Source organism: Lactuca sativa, chromosome 8, assembly GCF_002870075.4.
Source record: "Lactuca sativa cultivar Salinas chromosome 8, Lsat_Salinas_v11, whole genome shotgun sequence".
NCBI lineage: Eukaryota > Viridiplantae > Streptophyta > Magnoliopsida > Asterales > Asteraceae > Lactuca > Lactuca sativa.
The window spans coordinates 52,311,895-52,337,449 of record NC_056630.2 but is presented as its reverse complement, the minus strand read 5'-3'; the positions used below and the strand labels follow the sequence as shown (position 1 = coordinate 52,337,449).

The following is a 25,555-nucleotide window of genomic DNA, read 5'->3' as shown; positions in this document are numbered from 1 at the left end:
GTATATAATACATGTAAGCAACTCTTTCTTTTTTGGGCAATGTCCCCAGTTCCTGGCAAAGTCAAGCACCTCATTCACACCTGAAAAGAATTGAGGGAGAACATTACACCACTTTAGTACCATGGTTATAACATTCCTCGCCAAACTGCATGAAGTGAGAATGTGATCCATTGATTCTTCTACGTGTTCACATATCCCACACATTGTGGAGGGTACTTGGATGTTCCTTTTCCTTAACGCCTCGGCAGATGGAATCCTCCCCTGCTTTGCTCGCCAAATAAAATTCACCACCTTTTTTGGAACCGAATTCAACCACCAGAAATCGCCATCGCAAATCAGGTGAGAGGCTCTGTCAAGTCTATTTCTAAGCCTTGCCACGCTAAAAACTCCATCCACCACAAAGTCAGATCTCCACGATAATCCCCCATCATTAGTATTCATTATTTCCTTCACATCAATATTTAACTTCCATAAGCCATTTTTTGCTTTATCTATGCATGACCACACCCCACCTCGATTATGTTTTGCGAAGCAGAACCAGGGACGGTTTGCAGGGTTATGAAACCCCATTACAATTCGGGCCCAAAAGGAGTCAGGACGTGTTTTGAACTTCCACCACCATTTAGCCAGTAGGGCCAAGTTTAGGTTCCTAAGAGATCCTAAACCTGCCCCTCCAACCTGCTTTGGAGCTTTTAGTTTCTCCCATGCAACCCAATGTACAGTTGCTTTTTCTGCATCACCTCTCCAAATAAACTGTCTTTGAATATTTTCCAACTCTTCTATTATTCTGATGGGGGCTGAGAACAGTGATAGATAAAAGGTTGGAAGGTTCCCAAGTACAGCTTTTGCCAAAGTCATCCTGCCACTAAGGCTCAAAGTCTTTGCCTTCCACATGGAGAGTTTGGAGCGGAACTTATCTACAATCGGCTTCCAAGCTTTTTTTTTGTTCATATTCTCCCCGACAGGCACCCCGAGATAAGTGAAAGGTAGAGAGGATGGCGCACACCCTAGTGGCCCAGCCCACTCACAAACCTCCTCAAAGTCGACACCAATTCCAAATACCCGTGATTTGTTGAAGTTCACTTTTAATCCCGACACAACATAGAAACATCTGAGGATTCTAGAAAGATTGTAGACATTTTTTTTCGACCAATCCCCAATAAATAAGGCATCATCAGCATAAAATAAATGAGAAAGGGATATGTTGGTATTAGGAATATGGACCCCATCGAATATCCCTTTTTCATTTGCCGCTTTCATCATGACATTTAGACCTTCCATCGCTATTATAAAAAGGAACGGTGATAGCGGATCGCCTTGTCTCACTCCTTTTGTCAAAGGAAATTCCGCCGTTGGGCTGCCATTGACCAGTACCGACGCCCTAGCCGACCTGAGGCATCCGTTTATCCATCTTCTCCATTTTAACCCGAAGTTCATTTGAGCCATAACCGAATCAAGGTACTCCCAATTTACCGAGTCAAAAGCCTTGTTAAAATCTGCCTTGAATAACAATATTTTCCGGTTACTTTTTAATGCCCAAGAACACACCTCGTTAATTATTAAAGGACCTTCGAGTATGTTCCTCCCTTCCACAAAAGCCGATTGCACCTCGTCAATGCATACTCCAATATGTGTTTTCACCCGGATCGCCAGTGTTTTAGCAACTATCTTGTATAACGCACCAATGACACTAATTGGTCTGTAATCGCTTAAGGAGAGTGGGTCCTTAATCTTAGCTGCAAGAGAAATGAAGGACGAATTGCATCCCATAGAAAATTCTCCGCGCTGTTCAAATGATCTAACAAAGCTCATAATATCATCCTTTAGCAAACTCCAGTAAGACTTGAAAATTTTAAATGAGAATCCATCTGGACCCGGGGCCTTTTCTGAACCACAACACTAAATTGCGTTCTTAATTTCCTCAACTGAGAAAGGAAGCTCAAGAGCAGAGCTCGCCTCTGAAGAGAGCGTTTTAAATCTGTTGCTTCTGATTTTTGGTCGACTCATCCATTTTTCTTCAAATTTCTTAGAGAAGAATTGGAGGATCTCACCGTTTATAGCATCAGGACACGTCACCCACTGACCATTAATAGTCAAACCATGAATTTTGTTCCTCCTATTATGATTATTTACATAACCATGGAAGAAAGAAGTGTTTTCATCTCCATCAGTCACCCATTTTACCTTTGCCATTTGTTTCATATCCATTGCAGCCATCCTTTCAATTTCTGTAATCCTTTTTACACAGTTGGTTCTTTTCCCCAATTCATGAGGCCATAAATCTCTGGATTCCGCCAAAGTATCAAGCTGTGCAATGGAATTCCTGCACTCTTCTAGTTCTTTGTTTTCCAAAGCAAAGGCGGTTTCTCGCCACTTCTTAATTTCCTTCTTTAAGAAACGCAATTTCGCCGTCAAGAAAGCATCACCGTTTCCATAACCTCTGAATTTCCTCCATGCCTCAGAAACCACATCTTGAAATCCAGCCTTTAACATCCACGAGTTGAAGAATCTAAATGGCCTCCTCACAAGAAGTTTTCAACATGATCGGGCAATGGTCCGAGAATTCTCTGGCAAGGGCAGTTACCGATGAACCCGGGAAACACTCCATGAAGTTATCACAAACCAAGAATCTGTCCAATTTGCTCAACTTACCACCGTCTTCTGGTCTAAAATAAGTGAACTTATATCCCCCCATTCTCAGATCATGTAGAGCACAGGAGAATATGAAATCATTGAAGTCATCAGCAGAAATGCGACAAAACCTGGAGTTTACCCGCTCATATCTTCTACGAACAGCATTAAAATCTCCTGCAAAGATCCATATCGCCACTCTACTAGATTTAATATGAGCCAACTTCTCCCATGTTCTCATTTTTTCAGACGGAGCTTGAGGTGCATATACATTTACTATAGCTATCTTAGTGTTTATACCCACCCACCGACCAAATGTAATAAAAAATACCTTGATTTAATCGTATCAGATACTATAAATACCTCATCATCCCAGATTGTAATAAGTTCTCCAGATCTCCCCATTGCTTCAATTAATTCGAAACCAAAATTATTGTTCCCCCCAATAAACATTAGTTGTTCTCTGTAAATCATTGGTTTGGTTTTCCTTCATAAATCTCTTGAATCTCCAACATTCACGACTTTGTTATAAATTCTTCTCTGTGTTACATTTCCAACATTCACGACATTAACAAGAGTTGTTATTAGTACAAACATCCAAATCTAGTCCGTTTCTCCAAGAAACATTGAAATTAATGATTTGTGGCACAAACTAAAAAAAATCGTGAGAACCCAAGAACTCAATTTAAACCATTAGATCAAAATAAAATAGGGACAAGATTTAAGATAACAATCTTGTAAATAATTCAAACTTTAGTATTTTTCATGGATGGTTAAAGTCTTAACAGAAAATGGAAAGGTATATAGGAATTTCAATTTGAGATCATAAATTCAAACTAGGGGTGAATATTTGGACCGGACTGGTTTCGGAGAATATTGTGGACCGTGGACTGGACGTCCGGACCGGATGAGACTTACGGGTCCATGTCTAGGTCTGGGTTTTCCGGTTCTTGGAAACGGTTGGACTGGTACAACTTTACATGCATATAGTACAAGTCATCAAAACACGTTTTTGGGTTTGATACAGCTCATTAAAACGAATATGTTGGGTTTGATATGTTCTAACTCGTTAAAATAACTACTTTTTTGGGTTTGATACAATACAACTCGTAAAAATGAGTATGTTTCCGTTTATGGTACTCGTTAAACCAATCAAACTTTGATTGTTTATACCATTTGTTTGAACTTTGAATCAAATAAGTTAATGACTTTATCATATTTCATGCATAACTAATCTAAGTTTATCTATAATATTATAACTTACAAAATTAATTTTCCAAATAAAAGCACCTAACATATAAATCAAGCTCACCAACAAAAGTTAATAATCTTAAAACAAACATACAAAAGTAATTATCGTAACACCAAAAATCATAGTTAAAACTTTAAAATCAATCCAACTAACAAACGTCGTAATCTAATCTTCAATTGACTACTTCCCCCATATCATTTTCATCTAAATATAACATATTTAAACCTTGTGTAATCTCTACATCAACACAAAATGAAAATTATGTTAGTATTTAATAAAAAAGTAATTAATAATTGAAAACCTGAAATATTTCAGCTTTGATATCCCAACTTTGAAGGATTGTAACTTATTGACTATAACAACAAAAAGAGAAAAAAAATATAGTCTAAATTCATCTAAAAACTCTAAATTACATGTTGGAAAAAATCGCATGTCAATCCGACTTAAAACGATTGAGAAATGTTTGTTTAAAGAATTTCAAAGAATACAAAAATTTTAATTTATTGCTGAGAAGTTGCAATATTTCAACTTTGATATCACAACTTTGAAGGATTGTAACAAATTTAATGAAATATCAAAAACAGCAAAATTAAAGTGTCAATTCATCTACAAAATCTAAATTACATGTTGGAAAAAACCGCATATCAATCCGACATAAAACGAATGAGATATGCTTGTTTAAAGAATTTTACAGAAATCAAAAGTTCAAATTTCTTGCTGAAAAGCTGAAATATTTCAGCTATGATATCCAACTTTGAAGGATTGTATTTCATTGAATATAAAACCAAAAACAATACAATTATAGTCTAAAATCATCCACAAACTCTAAACTACATGTTGGAAAAACTGCTTGTCAATCCGACTTAAAACGAATGAGATATGTTTGGTTAAAAATTTTCACAAAATAGAAAAGTTTAAATCTGATCCAAAACCAGTTTTGTACCCGGCACCGGCCGGACCGGACCGGTAAAAAAACCAGACCAATATTGCTCAAATCCTAGAACCGAGAACCAGCACAGGGTCCAAAAAAAGGTACAAGTCTATGTCCATTCTGTTCCAGTTCGGTCCACGTGTCCAAATGCTCACCTATAATTCAAACCCTTGATTTTATCAGAACTATCTACTCTCCCTTCCCCTTCCAACACACGTATACATATTCACTCGTTCACTATGATTGTTGCCACGATGTCCCTTTGGTGTTGGGGGGGCAATATCTCATCGATACCAGGTGTGATATTTTATTAAACCAAGTTAATTACAACCGTTGTTGGTTGGGCTGATATGTTGAGCAACAAATAAGACGTACAACGAGAGCATCTCCAGGATCAAAACCGCCATTCCCGCTTTTATGGAACACGGATCAGCTACACTTATCGTTTTCGTCAACTACGTCTCATCTTCCTCAATTATAGTGAAATTTAAGTCTATTTTTAAAAGTTTTTGAACAAATACATATGCAGTCTTTGAAAAGTGGCATAGATGACAAAGTTTCTTTCTTTCTTAAGGTGTCCTAGGTTTAGCCAAAAGGACTTTTTAAGTAATACTTTCGATGAAGTTACAATACATATTGTGAAGTTGATTATGGTGTGACTAATTAGCATGGTTACTATTATGTGTTTGATCGTTGGAAATTTTAGAGGTAAATTGGCAAGTTGGGTAAGTTTTCCTTTATCCCACATTGATGGGGGAGAAACCAAAAGTGGGTTTATAATGCTATTATATTGATAGGCCCTTAAAGGCTTAAGTGGATCAAGAGATGGGCTAAGACTAATGTGTGCCTAGCCTAGATGATATCGAAGATCAAAATTCAAATTAAAAACATAACTTTAAAAATAAATTGAGAATCATTAGATGGAGTGTAAATGAAAGTTGTAGTACTTGTCGATTGCTATGCGTGGATATAGAGAATGTCGAAAATGGAGTTCGTATGAGGAAGATACGTATTTTTGAAAATTGCTAAAATCTAGCCCGTAGGTCGCACTTTCTAAATGGTGGCACATGTCCTACCCATATTCTAACATGTGGCGACATTTGAAATGGTCCACATCAACAGCTCTGACAGCAGGTGCGATGCCCCGGTATGCACCCCCTTTCCTAACCTATAGATAAACTTGCGTTTGATGCTCCTTTTCTCACTAATTCCCTCCCAAATCCTCTAGACACACCGCCGCACCCTTAGCCCCTATAGATAAACGTAGAGCTTTCCGTTTCGATGTCCTTCTTGTGCAATTCTCTGTTTTCGATAGAAATTCATGTAAGTTAAGTTGGACTTATTATGTTTTAAGTGTAACTTATATTTATATTCAGTCATTATTATGATATGTAAATATAAGATTTATCAGTGATTCCAGTCATAATATTGATTGATCTACTTACGGAAAGGGATTTAAAATAGGCATGTTGGTTGGTTATTAGATTTTAGAAAAGTTATATGCCGAAATGATCATGCATCCCAACTGTCATGCCTGGCTAATCTTTAATTGATAAAACTCTTAGTATTCATTGGTATTAGTGAAAGATCTAGCCTTCATTACCAGATTGCCATAGGGACTGATAATTATAATATTATAGCTTAATACTTGTTAGGTTCATTGCTCGCCAATTGGATTATCCAGATTGTTGGGTAGCGTTTTGTTATAGATTGCGTTTATTGGGCTCACTTATTAGTCCAGTTTTGTAACTCCGGTTTGGGCCTGTCCAACCGAGAGCTTGATAGGGTTCAGTATAAATATATATATATGCTTGCATGCATATTAGGTCAACATAGGAAAACGATTATTACGATAGATCAGTGCATTATTTCTTTATCGTTCCTGTAAACCTAAATCCTCTACTGTGGAAGTTCTTTATCGAGCTCTGCTGAGGAATATTGATCTAATCATTCGTCACGTTTTTAAACGGTCTTAGATCTGAGTGGAGAGCTGTAGTGTCCACAGTTAAAGCGCATGAGCAATTCAAATCCTATTCTCTGGCGAAACTGGTAGGCATTCTGAAGTCTCAAGAAAAGATCGTGTTACAGGAGAAAAATGTGGTTTCAAGCTTGGGTTCATTAGCCCTTCTGTCCAAAAGCAAAGCTGTGACGGAAGATGAAGACCTCAACCTAGAGGATTATGACCTTACCTCTGAAGACTATGCAATGATGGTGTCAAACCCAAAAAGGTTCATCAAGAAAAGATTCCCCACCAACAAGAACAGAAATTGGCAGGGAAGTTATAGTTCAGAAAAGGTCAGGGAAGAACCGAGGGTTGAAGAGCCAAAGAAGGAACCGAAAGCTGAAAGAGATTCGGGAGTAAGCTTCTATTACTGTGGAGGAAAGAACCACTATGCGAAAGATTGTGTCCTCAAGAAAATGGCAGAAAAGGATGATGAAAAAGATGAAGAAGCTTTGTTGCTGAAAAAGCTGGACGAGATCAGGAAGAAGAAATCTACTGCTAACCCTTCTATGAATGCTTTAATTGTGCAGGGTTTGGTAGCTGATGATGAGTTCGGTGGCGTGGAGGTCTGGTTAACCGACTCTGAAGATGATGAAGTAAGGAAGCCCTCTCATGGAATGGCTTATGTGGCGAAAGAAGAGAGTAGTGGTGGAAAATGCTTGATGGTGTCCGATGTATCTCAGATGAGGGGATACAACACAGATGGTGGGATTGAAGATGCAAAGGAGCGAGAGTACTTGTGCTTCACAGCAAAAACGCTCAGCGTACAGTTCAACGAACTTGATGAATTAATCAAGAAGGTACAATCCGTTTTTATTGCATTCAAAGTACCACAAAGCTCATATGAAAAAGAATTAAAAAATGTTAATTCAAGAATCTCTCATCTAGACAGCAGTTTAACTCAAACACGAGTCACCAATTCTAACCTAACTGACCAAATAAGCAGGGTATCTTCAAAGAGTGAGGAAAGAAGGATGTGGATCGAACTGAAGGAGTCGGAGTTAATCAAAACCAAAGATGAAAATATTTATTTGCAAAGAGACAATTTAAAGCTTTTAAAACAGAGAAATGTTTTTTGTTTGATTGCTAAACGTCTTTATACTAATATCACTCAGCTTCATTTGGACTGTGAAATAGGACAAAAGATTGATCGCATGATTTTGTCCTTCCTTGAGTTTAAGGAGGATGAAATTGATGCTGAAGCGTATAATAGTGAAAGTGTTATTTCGTCTGAAGAAGTTAATCCGACATATATGTATGGACTAGCAAAATCGAATCTTTCACAAAGTCCTAGGACCATAAGGACATGCTTAAAAACCTTTTGGATGAAAATGATAAACTGAAACTGAGGACCGAATCCATACAAAAATTTGACTCATTTAATTCCAACTTGAGCTTAGAAAATAAAATTGATGTTGAAAATGCATCTGAGCTTAATGAAGACGACAATATGAGTGAAATTTCTGTAGAGGACATAGTTGATTGTTCAGAATTTGTCAAGAGCGAACCCGAAAACCACAAGAATCTCATTTCAGAAAATTCAGTGGAGTTTGCTCGTTTGTCCCAACAAAAGTCCCCATTCTTGCAGAAAAGGCTATAGTATACCAAAAGGTAAGAACCACTCCAAATCAGGTGTATAAGGTCACAGGCGTAACCGAACATCAGACTGCTGAACTCATAGCCATTGTAAACGAAGACAATGCTGACGGCTGCGACGAGTTCTTCTGGTCAGCTCCCATCGACAACGCTGACGAAACAGTAGGTCTGTCAGAAAGAACTTCATGGAAAAGTAAAGGTAGATATGTTCCAGAACCTTTGAACAAGCCTGATAGCTTCGACGCGCCAAGTACTAGTGGTACAAAAGATGTTCCTCAAGAAAAAGGAATTCCTGCTAAAGTAGTCACTCCATGAAGTGAAACATCAACAGTTCATAGTGAACCAGCTGAAGGAAAGCAAAAACCAAAAGCCAATATCCATCATCAACCGAAGCAGATGAGAAATCAGAAACAACAAAGAAATCAAAGATACAAGAAGAATCTCTCTGAGAGAAACCAGTTCTGGCAATCTCAAAATGCATATTTCTCATATCGTGACAGAAACTTGAGGTCAGAGAATAACACTGTAAGGTCACAAGAATGTCAAAACAACCGAAAGCAAAGGTTCGGTTCAGAGGACCACGTCAACCGAAAGCAAAGGTTCGGTTCAGAGGACAACGTCAACCGAAAAAAAAGGTTCGGTTCAGAGGACAACGTCAACCGAAAGCAGAGGTTCGATTTCGAGAGTAAAAGCGACCAAAGATCTAGGTTCAGTCCCACAAATGATCAAAAACAAAAGGGTCACTTAGAATCTCAAGTCATGAAATCATCTCGGTCTAATTTCTCTCGTTCTTCTTTTAATTATTCTAATTCCTCTCAACCTCATTCTAAATCCAATTCTTTTAATGCTCAAAATCCAAAATCTTCAACAGATTTGAAAGGAAAATCGAAGGTTTCCTCAGTCAAAACTGATCAAAAGCATTCCAATGTCCCAGTGCCTGAACCAGAAACCAAAACGAAAGTAACAAATCCTAATAAAATCAAGGTTTTCACCATCAAAAAGAAAGATGAAACAACACTAATAACAAGAACATATCTTGTTGACATCTCTCTTACTATTCCTGTTCCTGTGAAAGGCTCACGAGGACCCAAGAAACTTTGGGTTCCTAAATTTGCTTAATTTTTGCAGGTTATCAGTGACGAGCAGTTTGACGAAAAATGGTACATTGACAGTGGCTGCTCGCGTCACATGACAGGAAGGAAGGAGGAACTAAGGGAATACAGGTCTCTTTCAAACGGTGGAAATGTCAAGTTCAGGAACAACTCCTTCGGCACCATAAAAGGCTATGGAATGATTACAAATGGTGATTTCACGATTAGGAAGGTTGCATACGTGGAAGGACTACAACATAACCTCATCAGTGTACCTCAGCTTGTTGGAGGTACCGGTCTCAAGGTTTCATTCGATGATGAGGGTTCTGAAATAATTGAGAAGAAGACGAATAGAGTTATTCTCAAATCGGAGCGTAAAGGAGAAATGTTTCCCCTAAACCTCAAACCTATCAAAGGGAACCCAACTATCTGCCTATTATCCAAAGCACAATCTGACGAAAGCTGGTTGTGGCACCGAAGGCTCTCTCATCTCAACTTTAAGGATATCAAAAAACTTGTCACTGGAGGTCATGTTCGAGGTCTTCCATTGCTCAAGTATGATAGAGAACATTTGTGTGCTGCATGTGAAATGGGGAAGCAGAGTCGTCAAAGTCATCCATCTATAATAAACACCAAAGTTGTTGAACCAGTAGAGTTACTTCATATTGATTTGTGTGGTCCATCATCTATCGAAAGTATCGGTGGTAGCAAGTACATTCTTGTTATTGTTGATGACTTTTCGCATTTTACATGGGTATTCTTTTTAAAGCACAAATCTGAAGCGACACTCAAACTGAAGACGTTTATCAAGCAGATTGAAGTGCAGCTGAAGAAAGTCGTTCGCAACATCAGGAGAGAAAATGGACTGGAGTTCAAAAATAAAGAATTCGAATAATTCCTGGCAGAAAAAGGAATCAGTCACAACTTCTCAGCTCCCTACACACCTCAACAAAACGGAATTGTCGAAAGCCGAAACCGATCTTTGTGTGAAGCGGCCCGAACCATGCTAAGTTTCGCTTCCTTACCTTTATACTTTTGAGCTGATGCTATTTCTGCTGCTTGTTTTACACAGAACATGTCATATCTCAATAAGCGCTTCACTCTCATTCCTTATGAGATCATCAACAACAGGAAGCCAAGTGTCAAGTTTTTCCATGTGTTCGGTTCATGGTGTTTCATCTTCAATTCTAAAGAACGCCGCAACAAGTTTGACGTCAAAGCCGACGAAGGGATATTTCTGGGCTATTCTCTCACTTCTAAAGCGTATAGGGTATTAAACAAGCGCTCGAGGAAAATAGAAGAAACTTATTACGTGACTTTTGACAATATCTATGTCAAAAAGCTAAAGGCCAACGAAGACACAACTGGAGAAATCTTTCCTCAAACTGGCCAAGTCACAGCCTCAATCGCAAACCTCTTTGAGAAGTTTGTCGAGTTATTTGATGAACCAGAGAAGGCAACTCTCTCAGAAGCGAGTGCAGCAGACAACAAAGTAGATTCTCTGAAGCAACTCATCGATGATGCTGCAAAGAGAATGAATGAAGGAGGATAATGTTCTGACGACCCTCCACAACACGATACTTCAGTTGAAGGGGGGGGGGGGGGGCAGATCTTCGTTATCACAGACGAGCTCACATATTGAGGGGGAGAACTGTTCTCAAGCTGCTCCCGAACGCACTTCACCAACCGAAAGTGCCACACCAACTGAAAGTGCCTTACCACCCGAAGGTGCATCAACACCCGAAAGCTTGACGCCACCCGAAACCCCTATAGCTCCAGAAACTCAAGACACATCAGAAAGTTTATCTGTCGAGAGGGAGAATGCTAATATACTTGAAGACGATGAAAGTCAATCCGAACTAGAAGAGATGGTAAACACTGAATTGGATCCAACCTTTGATCCAAACTACCCTCCTCTCGTCAAATGGACCAGAGATCATCCTGTCTCCCAGGTTGTTGGTAATGTGTCTGAAAAAGTTCTGACCCGATCACAACTCAAGGCAAAACAAACTTCCTTGTTTTCAAAAGTAGAATTCTGTATGTTTAACTCCTTCGTCTCAAAAGTTGAACCAAAGACAGTTAACACTGCTCTTGATCACTCCGATTGGGTTCAAGCTATGCAAGACGAATTAAATGAATTCGAAAGGAACAAAGTTTGGCGACTCATTCCAACTCCTCCATATGCTTCAGTTGTTGGTCTCAAATGGGTCTTCAGGAACAAAATGGACAAGGAAGGGAACGTGATACGAAACAAAGCACATCTGGTTGTGAAAGGATACTGTCAGGAGGAAGGAATTGACTATGAAGAGACTTTCGCTCCTGTAGCTACGTTGGAATCCGTTAGAATATTCCTCGCCTATGCTGCACACAAAAACTTTGAAGTCTACCAAATGGACGTCAAGTGTGCTTTTCTCAATGGAGAACTTGAAGAAACAGTGTACGTGGAGCAACCTCCTGAATTCGTAAATGAAAGGTATGCTAATCATTGTTATATTTTGGACAAAGCCGTGTATGGACTGAAACAAGCTCCGAGAGCCTGGTATGAAACGCTGACAAAGTTTTTAAAGATGTCCAAATTCAAACAAGGTTCGGTTGACCCAACCTTCTTTCGTAAGAAGGAAGGTAACAACCTTATGATTGTTCAAAATTACGTCGATGATATCATCTTTGGCTCTACGAATCCCAGCTTAACAACTGAATTCAGAAAGCTGATGGAGACTAAATTTGAAATGGGCTCAATGGGTCCAATTAACTTTTTCCTTGGTTTGAATATTAGACAGGGACCCGAAGGCATCTTTATTAATCAGGAAGCTTACACGAAGACACTCCTTGCAAAATTTGGCATGATGGGAGATTCAAAAGTCAAAGTTCCCATGGCGTTTGGCACCAAGCTCACTCCATCCTTGGATAAACCGGCAGTTGATATTACACTTTATCGCCAGATGATCGGTTCTCTGATGTATCTTACTGCTAGCAGGCCTGACATAATGTTCTCTGTTTGTTACTATGCTAGATTTCAGGTGAACCCACGCGAACCTCACATGCTTGCAGTGAAGAACATTCTACGATATCTCAAGCGAACTACCTCTTTAGGTCTATGGTATCCATCCAACTCGGGCTTCTTCGTTCAGGCCTACTCAGATGTAGACCTTGGAGGTTGTGGACTAGACAGGAAAAGCACCACTGGCGGCTGCCAATTCCTTGACGGGAAGTTGGTTAGCTGGCAATCAAAGAAACAAATGTGTGTGTCTCTGTCTACAGCTGAAGCTGAATACATTGCAGCTGCATCCTGCACTTCTCAAGTGATTTGGATCTAGAGTCAACTCCGAGACTATGGACTCAATATGAAAAAGATCCCACTATATTGTGACTCTGAAAGTGCAATTAGGATCTGTCATAACCCAGTGCAACACTCCAAGACTAAGCACATAGCACTGAGGTATCACTTCATTAAAGATCATGTGTAAGATGGAAACGTTGAAATTCACTTTGTTAGAACCACTGATCAACTGGCTGATGTCTTCACAAAAGCCCTTCCTGAAGCGTCGTTCAACAAAATTCTACAAGGGCTAGGTATGATGGAATCAGAATCAGTACCACAAACTACCTCTCCAACTCAAACGTCAGAAGCGAAATAGACCGAACGTTCAGGTTCGGTTGAATAATCTGCCTTTCGCTCATCAATTAAAGGTAGTTTTCTCGGTTGTAAATTTCATGTACAATTGTTCCAAAATTATTTATCTTATTGTCAAAAGTATTTCTTTTTTTGAAAATCTAATTTCTTCGGTAACCGAAATAGACCGAACGCTCGGGTTCGGTTTTCCAAAATTTTTCAAAACCGAAACCAACCGAATGCTCGGGTTCGGTTTTCCAAAATTTTTCAAAACCGAAACCAACCGAACGCTCGGGTTCGGTTTTCCAAAATTTTTCAAAACCGAAACCAACCGAACGCTCGGTTTCGGTTTTCCAAAATTTTTCAAAACCGAAACCAACCGAATGCTCGGGTTCGGTTTTTCAAAATTTTTCACAACCGAAATCAACCGAACGCTCGGGTTCGGTTCCAAAGTTTTTTTTATCTTTTTTCTCAGTCTTATTTTCTTATTTTATTATTTATCATTTATTTTTTTTAAATATCACAAATTCCAAAAATATTTCTTTTCTTTTAATATCAAAAACTCCATAAATATTTTGTTCTTTATTTTCTTTTTGACTTTAATTTTTATTTGTGTGTTTGTTTATGGGGAAATTGTTGAATTAGTTAAGTGTCCCTAGAAGCATGCTGCTGTATGTGTCCAAAGCCTCATCAGATTCTGAATAATAGCCTTAATGACTTGGTATACACAAACCTTGTCTTCCCAATTAGGCTATCACATTTATTCTAATCGTGAGCTACCTAACTCTCTTCTCACATGAGATAAGAGTTTTCTGCTTGGTCCTATTTTTCACAGCAGAGGTACTTTGATTTCTTACACCATCTCTATTGCATTTCTCCATTAAATTCGTTTCACAAACGTAACCCTTGAGACTCTCAGAAATTACCACTGAGGTTTATGGTTACTCAAAAACTACGTTTATGATCTTAGTTTCGTGCCACTACGAGCTGAGTGAAACCCAAAATTCAATACCCAATCTGAATTGACGGTGCACAATTATATTGCTCTAGTTTTCACTAATGAATTGACGGACGTATCTTCATGAAGTCTCAAAATTTTCTTTTGTGTGATTCCTATGAAATTGTTAAAAACCATAACATTTCTTCCCTTGGGATCCAGTTTTTAATTTTTTGTTGAGATTTTATATTTCCCAGCCACTTTAAAATTATTACAAACCTACTTGTTCAACAGACTACACCAGTCTCACAAGTCCTTTGTTCACTTTCTATCTTATTTAAAGATTAGGACTGTTGAATCAAAGCAAAAGCCACCCTAAAAAGCTTAATTAAAAGAAGCCTTTCAACACTTCTTAATAAGTGTTTGATCGTTATTCAACGGGAAACCACACTAACACTTTAAGGTCTCTCTTGACCTTGAAGGAAGAGATTCGTGCCCGAGATCATTTGTTTCATGTCTTTATCGACATCACATTTTTTTCCTAAAAAGGATTGCTTTATTTCTTTTCTTTTACACCCTTAGCACGAAAATCTTTGATTTTCCAAAATTCTGGTTCTAATAATTACAGGATTTTTCATTGGATTGGTGGTTAATTATAAGCTATGGTCATTTTTAATCCTCGTGGAAGCATTGTTCGAAAGATACCGTTACACCTTAAAGGGATAAGATGAAGAGTTGCTGACTCAGGCGGGAGTCTAATCGATTTGATTTTAAACGGCGCTAAAAGAGAAAGCGTGCGAATTGGAAACGTCTAATCTCTATATGATGTCGCAGACGCGTTTGTGAATTTGAAACGGTTCATCTCCAAATGGCGCAGAAGAGGCGCGTGCATATCTGAAACGGTTTATCTTCAAACGATGCTTGATGGGAGGCGTGTTCTTAGGGATCTGACACTCTCTCTCATGCGTGATCATCGGTTACCCTAACTGTCACGCATCAGTCAACCTCCGGAAAACTCTTCGTATTTCGATAGAAGATTTGGGAAGATCTTTCTCTCTCCTTAAACCCCAGTATAAAAGGCAACATCCTCTACCATTTACCTCTTTACTGCAATCAAAATTCCCAGAGCGCAAGAAATCCCTAAACCCTAACTGTTCATCATCTTCTTCACTCTCTTCAACAATGGCAGATTCGTCTTTTGTTCACGCCACCTCCCACATTCTTCCCATTCGCCCTCAACAATGCCTCATTATCGATCTAACCCCTCATGTCTATGATTCCTACATGTTCCCCATTATTGAATGTTTGAAGTTTTCGCCAATTGCTCCTGCACTTTCAAGGGTGGAATCCGTTCCAATGGAGTTCCTGTCGCAAATCTATGCGACTGCTCATTACGACAAAGTGGTTGATAGGATTTTCTTTGACGTTTTTCAGCACATAGCGTCGATTTCCAAACAACGATTTTGCTCCCTGTTAGGGTTTGAAGCTAACTCAATGAGGGTTAATCCAGAGACAATTCCAATGGGGTACCTGTTCAATATGTTTTACAACATGGGTTATACGGAGGTGCTTACTTCCGTCACCAAATTCAAGAAGTCGTGCTTGCCGCCACAGTGGAACGGGTTGTTCACTATGTTATTCAAAGGCCTTTCTGAAAGGAGTTCTGGCTCTGATGGTTCCAGTCGACTGTTTCTGTCCATCTTGTATGGTGTCTACAATGGCATCAATGTTGATTATGGGTTTGTTCTTTGGCAACAACTCATCCAGAGTCTCTCTTCTTCTTCACGACATTTAGAGGTGTCTTATGCTAGGTTTTGGACCTTGATTACGAAGTGGGTGATGGACAAGTACAACGTCCCAATTGTCGCCGGTGCACCGATGTCTTCGATTGGTACCTTTCATACCACGAAGATCATCGTCTCAGATGTTTCCAAATTTCTCTTCAATGGTTCCATTCCGGAATCTATGTATGCTGACATTCCAACTGACAGCCGGATTATCAGAACCTACAAAGAATTCAAGCGTTCTGGTCCGAGGGATCTCACACCGGAGATGTTGAAATCGATTCATGAAGCTGACAAGCCTGCTCCAAGAGGCAAGAAGGCTGACAAAGGGAAACAGGTGGCGAAAGTGGCTAAAGGCCCTTCTCCTAAAAAGAGGAAACCCACAAAAACTGCTTAGTCTCCGCAGCAAAAGAGGCGAAAAACTCAACCCAGGAGAAAGCTGGTTATCGCTTCTTCATCCAGTGAGTCAGAGGGTGAGAGTTCGGATTCTGACAGCTCTCCACGAGGCAACACACCACCCAGATCTCCTACCCCTGAGATTCAAATCCCTCCTTCTCCAATTCCCTCTCCTCCTAAAACTATTCCTACTTCCATTCCCACCATAAACCCCTTTACCCACATTCCAAACACTTCAATCCCAATGCCACCACCAATATTCACCGAAGCAACCACAACATCCACTACAGATGTTAGAGCCAACGTATCTGATACGGGGGTTCATACTGATGCAACCGAACCTCCACCAGCACCTGAAACTATAAACACAACCGAAACCCAAAAAGCACCCGAACCTACCCATACCACTGTACCACCAGCCTCACCACCACCACCATCTCCTGGTCACGCCTCTGACGGAGAAGACCCTTACCTTGGCGGGGAAAACATGACGTTTGATTCGGTCTACTACAGTCCGTTTCAAGTGCAGAGTGATGATGATGATGACGCTCCGGTCACAAAGAAACATCTTAAGGAGCTCCATGACAAGGTGGACTTGCTTATTTCCTCTTCTTCCACGTCTCAATCATCACTCTCTGAAGCTGCAATTCAGAAGCTTGTTGATGCTTTCACAAGGGCTCAGCAAGATTCTATCGCTTCTGCAACCACCGCCATCGATGCCTCAACGAAAGCCTGTCAGGCTGCGACCGAAAAAGTCAATAAACTATTTTCTGATGCCTCTGCCCTGTTAAAGTCTTTACATGAGAGTGCTAATGCCACCAAGACTACGTTGGAACCAATTGTTCAACAGTTGGCCACGTTTGTCTCTACTGAGTTGAAGTCCTTTGCTTCACTTCGTCAATCGCTTACAGACGACAACTCATTGTTTCGTGCTTCTATTGATGAGCGTCTCTCAAAGCTTCAAGAAGATTTGGTGGCTGAGAACTTGTTGATGGATGTTTTGGCAAAGAAGACCACTGCCCTGAAAGTCAAGAGTGCTCAACTCTCCCATTCTCAACAGCAGATTGACACTCTTCGGTCCGAACGGGAGGTCATTAAGACGTGTGTTCGGATGTCCACTCAGCCATCTCCAACATCCTCGAAGCACATGATCCAATCCTTAACCATTCTGTGAGGCGTACCCTTGCAGAGAAGCTCGCTCCTGCCCAAGACCTATTAAGCAAAATTGAAGGGCTACCCGATTTTATGTCCATTCCGAAACAAGGGGGAGAAAAGGAGTCTGTATCTCAACCACCTCATTCCACAAAGGCAACTCACACAACCGAACCTCCTCCTGTAGGCCAAGCCTCTGGTTCGGGTGTGAAAGATAAAGGCAAGAAGATTGCTGAGGAAGAAGAGGAAGATGACGAAGAAGCCATTGCCGACTTGTTGAAACGCAAAAGTCGACGCAATGAGGCTGATGATAGTGCTCGTGTGGCAAAAGAAGCTGAAGAAGCTGAACGCAAACAGAAGGAAGCCCACGACCTTCTCGAGAGTAGGAAAACTCTTTTTCCTGCTTGGACTCTCGAGAGGATGATAAAGGAAGCAATCGATACTCCGAGCATCTTGTGGCTGGAACCAATTATTTCTTTTGACTGTTCCAATACTGTCGACTCTCAGTTCGACATGCCACTGACCCGAAAGGCATTCATCTTTCACGCCTTCGCCAACGTTGCAGAGTTCCCTCATCCTCATCCTAAGGTTGATCGGGACTTAATTGAATTCTATCTGAAGGCTGCTCAACCCCAATATCAAACTGGAGCACTCAGAAGATTATCAATGTTCGGGTCTTGAAACCGTACACTGAAGGGATGTTCATTAACGTTCGGTTCAAGGTGCTTAGGGGATCTGCCAAAACCGAACATGCCATTTCTTTAGCAGATCTTCCGAACCTCAATCCCCATGATTAGATCATCCTGCACAACATCCTTCTGACCAATGAAGCTGAATATGGTCCGATCATTGACCATCTCAAGAGGATGCTGGTGTGCTACATCATGGAAGTTGCACTGATGGATCAGGAGATTGCAAGTGTCTTCAAAAAGAAACCAACAATATCTCTTGTTGGCTCGGCCAGTGATCTGAACCAAATGCAGATGGGCAAAACTGACTCGAGGCGAAACTCAGTCATGTTCACTAGGAATGAAGGACAGAAATGTCTTTTTGCCTTAGCTGATAAGCATCTGTACACCACTGCTTGCCTAGAGCATGTGTTGGGGATCATCCACAGATGCAAACAAAACACAGCGGATGATATCAAGTACTTCGACGACATGATACACTGGTACATTCGGTTCAGACAGACGATCCTTGCGCTTATCTCACGTCTGTTTGATACTGTCAAGAAGAAGGTTCCCGCTGCTGGCCCAAGCAAAAAGAAGAAGTAATCTCGCTCCAATTTGACGCAAAGGGGGAGATTGTTGGGTAGCGTTTTGTTATAGATTGCGTCTATTGGGCTCGCTTATTAGTCCAGTTTTGTAACTCCGGTTTGGGCCTGTCCAACCGAGAGCTTGATAAGGTTCAGTATAAATATATATATGCTTGCATGCATATTAGGTCAACATAGGAAAACGATTATTACGATAGATCAGTGCATTATTTCTTTATCGTTCCTGTAAACCTAAATCTTCTACAGTGGAAGTTCTTTATCGAGCTCTGCTGAGGAATATTGATCTAATCATTCGACACACTTTGATCCATACTTGTGTTATTTGCTGTTTTCGCATTCATTATTTTACCTGTTATAAAGATCCAAACGATCTTCAAGTTAGTTTATAACTTATCACAGATAGTTGTTAATCGTCTGAGAAATTGTCATGTATGATATGATATATTAGAATAAAAGGTATAAAATCTATGTGCGTGTATGAGTAGAGCCGAAAGTGTAATCTCTATGTGCATAACTGTTATTGTATTAAAGTATTTGTTACCGTTAAGTTAAGGGTTAAAGGCGGAACAGAGATAGGTAAGGACCCTATAGACCTGAGTGTTGAAGACAAAATGGCAGGCATGCCGTAAGTATAAGATACACATATTATTAGTGGATCAACGAAAGGTTGTGAACCATTTGGTGGATCAGTGAAAGGTCATGAGCCATTGCTTGTATGCTTGTATATGTATTGTGGTATATGGTATTTTGGGGAAACCATTAAGCCTCGTGCTTACCTAGTTGACTATAAATGTTTTCAGTTACTTCATTGATTCGTGAGAAGGGCAAGGCTCGACTATACACACATGCATTCGTATCATTAGGATAAGGCTCGACTATACACACGTGTATTCCTATTATTTGACAAATACATTAGGTTGCATGCTCCCATAATTAAATAGTTTTAGATTGCCTGATTTAGCGACATTTTGCAACTCTCGATTGAGTCCAACCGTTGTAGTGTCGAATCTTTCAGTCGACAGACTGTTTGATTTTAGAGGCATGTAATCGTATTCATCAAGTAAATAGTTAATGCTTATAGAAGTTTTTTCCTCGGCAAGTAGAAGGATGAAGTGGAAGGAATCCTAGAAGGAAAATCTATGAACGTGAGTGATTAGGCCCTTGTAACACTAGGTGTACGAAAAGGCCTATCAATAGTTGAGTGTAGTGACTTGGAAACCTTCGGGGAAATTCTTGGATCTAGTATGGATAGGTGTTGAAGGTAATATGCATCCGTAATATTGGAAACACGTGATCCATATCGAAATCAAGAAAAGCCACAAAGTTGCTAAGGAACTGGAATAGATTTGAAGATTATCCTGAAGTAGTTCTATAATTCAAATTAATTTATTTCCCATTCCCATCTTCAGCATGGTAATGATCACTAGAGCAAGAAATTCTTGATCTAGATTAGAAGGGTCAAGACCGAGCGAGACCGATATACGCGATTAAATAGAGGTTGCAGTATCAAAAACCATAGAGAGATGATTCCATACTTGTTCGGAACTATTAAGACTAAATTTATAGCACTATTTGATGAGAGGTATGTTGTTGTCGCTAGTATTGTTTCCGCTGCAGCCACTTCTACTGTTTCTCCTGCAACACCAACTAGAGACAAGGAAATGCGCTATCGAGGGTTCAATAACACCAAAATCACTGAGTTTGATGGTCTCATGGATCCAATTATTGCCATGAGATGGATCTCAGATGTGGAAGGATGCTTTTACACTTGTGCTTGTCGGGAAAAGCTAAAGTTTAGATATGCACATAATCTTTTACGTCTACGAGCAAAGGACAGATGGAACTTTGTCTCCAAGAACTATTCACTTGTTGAGAAGAGCGCGATAACTTGGGAATAGTTTGTTGAGAATCAAAGCAGAGTATGTTCCACCATTAGAGAGGGAGTGACTCGGTCAAGGAAATCTGTCACTCAAACAGACCAAAAAATCGGTGATTATGATCACCAAGATGTTCACTGATATGACCTTGTTTTGCCCGGTATGCCTCATCGGAGCAAGCACATATGTCTAGATACTTAAATATGCTCAAGGCTTATATCAGGGAGTTTGTATCGAACAATCGATACATTAACTTAGCAGAAATGTAGGAGCCTGCCAAGAGAAAAGAAATTGAGTTGGAAACTCATAGAAAAGAAAAGAGGTAGAATTTAGCTCCATCTCAGCTAACAACCAAGAGATTCAAGCATGAAGAATCAAGGTTTGGGGGACAGAAGGGTCCTCGGTGTATCAAGTATAGGAAATCCCACGAGGGAGCTTGTCATGCTTTGATATGCTACAAATACGGTAAGGAGGGACACTACAACCTAAACTATAAGTAAGGAGCACATGTAGTACGTATCTGTTTCCACTGCAACTAGATAGGCCAAGGCCTAATCTCAAGTCCATTACCTTGAAAGTCCTTATGCAAAGCCCATTATTGGCCCAATTTACCAAATTGGTCTCAAGTCCCTAACTGGGCCTAATTCCAAGATCCATTATCAAAACTTGGCACAAAACATTATATTCATAAAGTCCAGCAAAGGCCGAAATCCAACTAGTCCATAAACAGCCCAAAACCCGAAGCCTAGTTGTTAAAGGCCCAATAGAGGACGTACGCGAGGCTTTAACAACCCAAAAATCATGACCAAAAATTTCATTTTAAATCATTAGTAAAAGCCATAGTTATCAAGAATTTCATTCATAAATACAACCATTATAACAAGTCAGAGTATAATCTAAAACATATTCTTTTTATATCAGAGTAAACTTCCTAGGCTAAAACTTCTTTGGTGTGTGTGCCATCCAATCACCCCGAGCTCTTCCCTGCACTACCGGAAGTACCTGAAACCAAAACTGAAAACTATAAGCATGGAGCTTAGTGAGTTCCCCAACCTACCACATACCATACATAATCACATACTGCAAGCACTGGGCCTCGCCTGCTACATCGGGCCCTGCCCGGCTCCAGACAAATCCAGCATCAAGCCCCGCCTGACCCCAAGCCTCGCCTGGATTTGAGCCCCGCTCAGTATACATATCTGTTTCTCTTAGGCCCCGTTTGTCTCTGGGCCACGCCCGCTAAACACATACAGACATAACACATATCAAGTAGCTAGCATACTCTACTATACTCCTGATCTAAGGCCTCGCCTAACTAGGGCTTCGCTCCTGTCCTGCTACTAACGAGTCATGGAACCCCGTCCACGCTCCTGCTGATAGTAAGATATGGGCCCCCGCCCACACTCACCTCTCTCTTATCTCGGGCCTCTCCCTTGCTCTGCTACTAATAAGATACAGAAACCCGTCCATACTCTACTACTGGTGAGATACGGGACCTCGCCCACACTCACCTCCCTACTAGGTACATACGAGTATCTCACATTTAACAAGTATAAACTATCATATAAACATTCCTCGGGCACCCGCCCGACATCGGACCTTGATCCGGAATCACATACTAGCATACAGTGCCTAGGGCTAACCCCCGGGTCTTCCTACTCATAAACTACATGGGCCGGCATTGTGGCCTTAGACCCATTCACACAGTGAGGAGACTCACATCGCACTGCTGAACTCTGTTGATACTCCTCTGGCTGCTGACTGGCAGTTCCCAAACTGCCAGTCACTCCGGCTTCCCGAACTACCAATACCAAACATCACTTGGTTCAGTACAATAATCCATCTTAGGGTAAAATGACCATTCTAACCCTAATCCAACTTGGTGCATATCTAAGGACATTATTTCACTTATGATGGCCCACTAAGGCCCAATGACCCAAGGTCCACTACATGGCCCAAACCGAGGCCCAAAACATAACAAGCCCATGACTGATGAGTACGCTAGGCGTAGTCCTATGTACGTTGGGCGTACCCCTTGCCACGTCACTATCTCCTGGCTGCAAACCCTTGACCGCAAACCTTTGGCCGCAAACCATGGTCGTAAACCTTGACTGGTGATTATACTGGGCGTACTCGTATGTACGTTGGGCGTACTCCTCAATGCTAAGTCACTTCCCATTAATTGCTTAATACTCTAGTCCAGAGGCTACAATTATAGATCCAAGTCCTCATTAATGTATTAATCCATAAAGTCGACTACTTGGTGGCTTGCAACCCACCAAATGAGACCAAACTCAACAATCTTCCATACCAAGGGCTAGATCTCATGCATGAACACAAATAAGTCCCAAAGATTGAAACTTTACCGTTTATGGGACTCATATGACACTAAGGGTGGCAATCCTAGACCTAGAAAACGAGTTGAGTCATAAAGGTCCATTCATGGGACCAAAAGAGTTCATAAACCCACCCTAAAGAGATCTAAAAGATTAATTATCAAGCTCATGACTTTATACCTTGGAAAGGTATGAAATGAAGCAACAATCCCAAATCTGAACCCTCTCCTTTGCACCAATACCTTGCCTTGACCTATGCTTCTTTGAAGAGTGGACCCAAAACACCAAAAATGCTCTCTCAAAGCCTTTAAAGCTCCAAAAATACTCCAAAACGATTAGGGTTTTCGTGGGAACTATATGAAGATAAGAGGCAGGCTGATAACCAGGGTATTATGTTCTTTATATGGTGGCTTACCTTAAAAGTTAGGGTTTTGAGACTCTGAGCATACGCTGGGAGTATGCCTCTCCGCATCCGCGATCACTTTGCTCTATTACGCTAGGCGTACTAGCGCGTTTACCACCTTGCATGCATGGTCCTTCTTTGTCATATTTTTCCATTAGGGTCCATTAATGCCAAAAACTTCCAAGTGTCATATCTTCATTATTTGAGGTCCGTTTCCAACGAACTTTATATCCTCGAAAGGGTGGCGAGAAGCCTTATGCTTCTAGCGACACACCCCGACCCAAAACCTCTCAGATAAAAACTCAAAACCCATAGAAGACCAAATACCCCTAGCCTTGGCTTTTGAAACCCGTAAACATGTACTTTCAAAACAAGGTGTTATAAATCTCCCCCACTTAAACTAGACTTCGTCCTCGAAGTCTGCTACGACTAACTATCCTGTAATCTGCTCACAACATTCCTGTCCGATGCATACATCACGTACTGGGTCATATCCTCGAAGAACCACTTCCATTGACCTTCCGCAAAATAATCCATAAAGATAAAAACCTAGAGAGAACTTCTAATCGCCAAAAATCCTGAGAGCACAACTCTTACCCTACCAAGAATCCTTTTGGTAACCCCCGATTACTTATGCTAGAAATTATTAGGGTTCACACCTTTATCTTGCGCGATCACCAGCCTTCCCAAGGCAGCTTCCCAAAAACAACAATCTTTCCTTTCTCTGAGAAGGACGTACTTTTCACTGTATCTACTTCTCCAGCCACTCGCAGTGCTGGTCACTTCACTAATACCCACTGAGTGTCCTCTCTTGCTATATCCTGATGCTGAAAACCCCTCCCAGCGAATGGATCAAATAATCCCTCAAGTAAAAGATTCATCCTTGTAACGGTTGGACTCATACGAGAGCTGCGAAACTTGGCCAAACCCTTCCCTCTAAGATTCTTCAACCATGATGTGAGATAGCACCCCTCGGTCTACTAGCTGCTCCACCAGGAATTCTCTTATCGCTATCCCCGACCGAAGGTCCTGCTATCTCTTGTCCGCTTTCTGGATGAACCGAGACCACCCTCGTCCTAACTAATCTGCGATAATTTGGGTTACCGGACTCCTACCGGTTACTGCACCCAAGCTCAATCACTTAGTCGCTCTCAGTGACTTCCGAACAAAACTTTGGCTAACTAAAACTGCTCTATATACCTTACCACTCTGACTCCATAAGTCTTGGGATCCTTGATCCCCTATATTGACTCTAACGTGTCTACCAGGTCCCACCTGTGCGGCTAAAATCTCATGGGCCTCGCCTACGGGTCTCACCCAAACTATATCTTAGAGCGGTCTCTCCTTCAAGTCTCACTTGTCTTGCTACTATCGCAAGGGCCTCGCCCACGGGTCCCAGCCAAACCATACTACAGAGCGACCCTACCCCCGTTCTCACCTATCTAGGGCTACACGGGTCCTAAACCATCCTGAATCCTCAACGTACTATCCTTTCTCGGTCTCCATTAGGCTGACTAGGAGATATGGGACCCGCCCACACTCCGCTAACTAGGAGATATGGGCCCTCGCCCACACTCCTCTAACTGGATACTAACAAATGTCGCGGTTATCCTGAAGTCTTACCACACTTCCCATGTTGTCTCTACACTTACTACTATCCGAAAGCATCCCATGCCGGACATTCACTCAATCAGCATCTTGACTCACTCGAGTCCTACTGACGGTCCTCCAACCTGGTTTCCCAAAACAGCCATCGACTAATCATGAATATACGAACTCAACATTGGGAAGTTTCCGAAACTCCCATCTCACGTGCTCCTCAATCCGACCAGCCACTTGGGCTGCTTTCCTTCTCATCAAGGATGCACACTCATCCTAGGTTTGTTCTTACTCCTGATCCTGACTACTCGGAAGGTTCTCACCCAATTCGATTCAACTAGATCCCTACAGATCCCAGCTTGGAAAGGATTCCCAATCCATTTCTCCATCTAAAGGTCGATCTGCTGACAACCATGCTTACCACCGCTAGAGCTCCAAAACTAACCAATACCAAACCCGACCCACTCTTGCAAACTAACAAAACGCCACTCGATCCCTACTCACACTTGCTACAGTGATTGAATCCTGAGAACCTGCTCTAAAGGGAAACATCTTCGGACTACTACTCTCATATTCACGGTATGTAGATGGCATATAACTCATTCATAGGCAGGAAACATAATATTCTAAAATACACCTATTAACATTGATGTAGTACCATAGCAATAAAATCATCACT

General features: G+C 40.9%; 1 protein-coding gene across 1 annotated transcript; it reads right to left on the bottom strand.

Moving 5' to 3' along the window:
• Window positions 1-1,899: 1,899 nt before the first annotated feature.
• On the bottom strand, window positions 1,900-2,493 carry LOC111904516 (uncharacterized). The gene has a single exon (XM_023900264.1). It carries the CDS (start codon window positions 2,491-2,493, stop codon window positions 1,900-1,902), a length of 594 nt encoding a protein of 197 aa, XP_023756032.1.
• Window positions 2,494-25,555: the final 23,062 nt, after the last annotated feature.

Coding starts and splice junctions, on each gene's coding strand:
- LOC111904516 (XM_023900264.1), bottom strand. CDS start 2,493: ATGTTAAAGGCTGGATTTCAAGATGTGGTTTCTGAGGCATGGAGGAAA.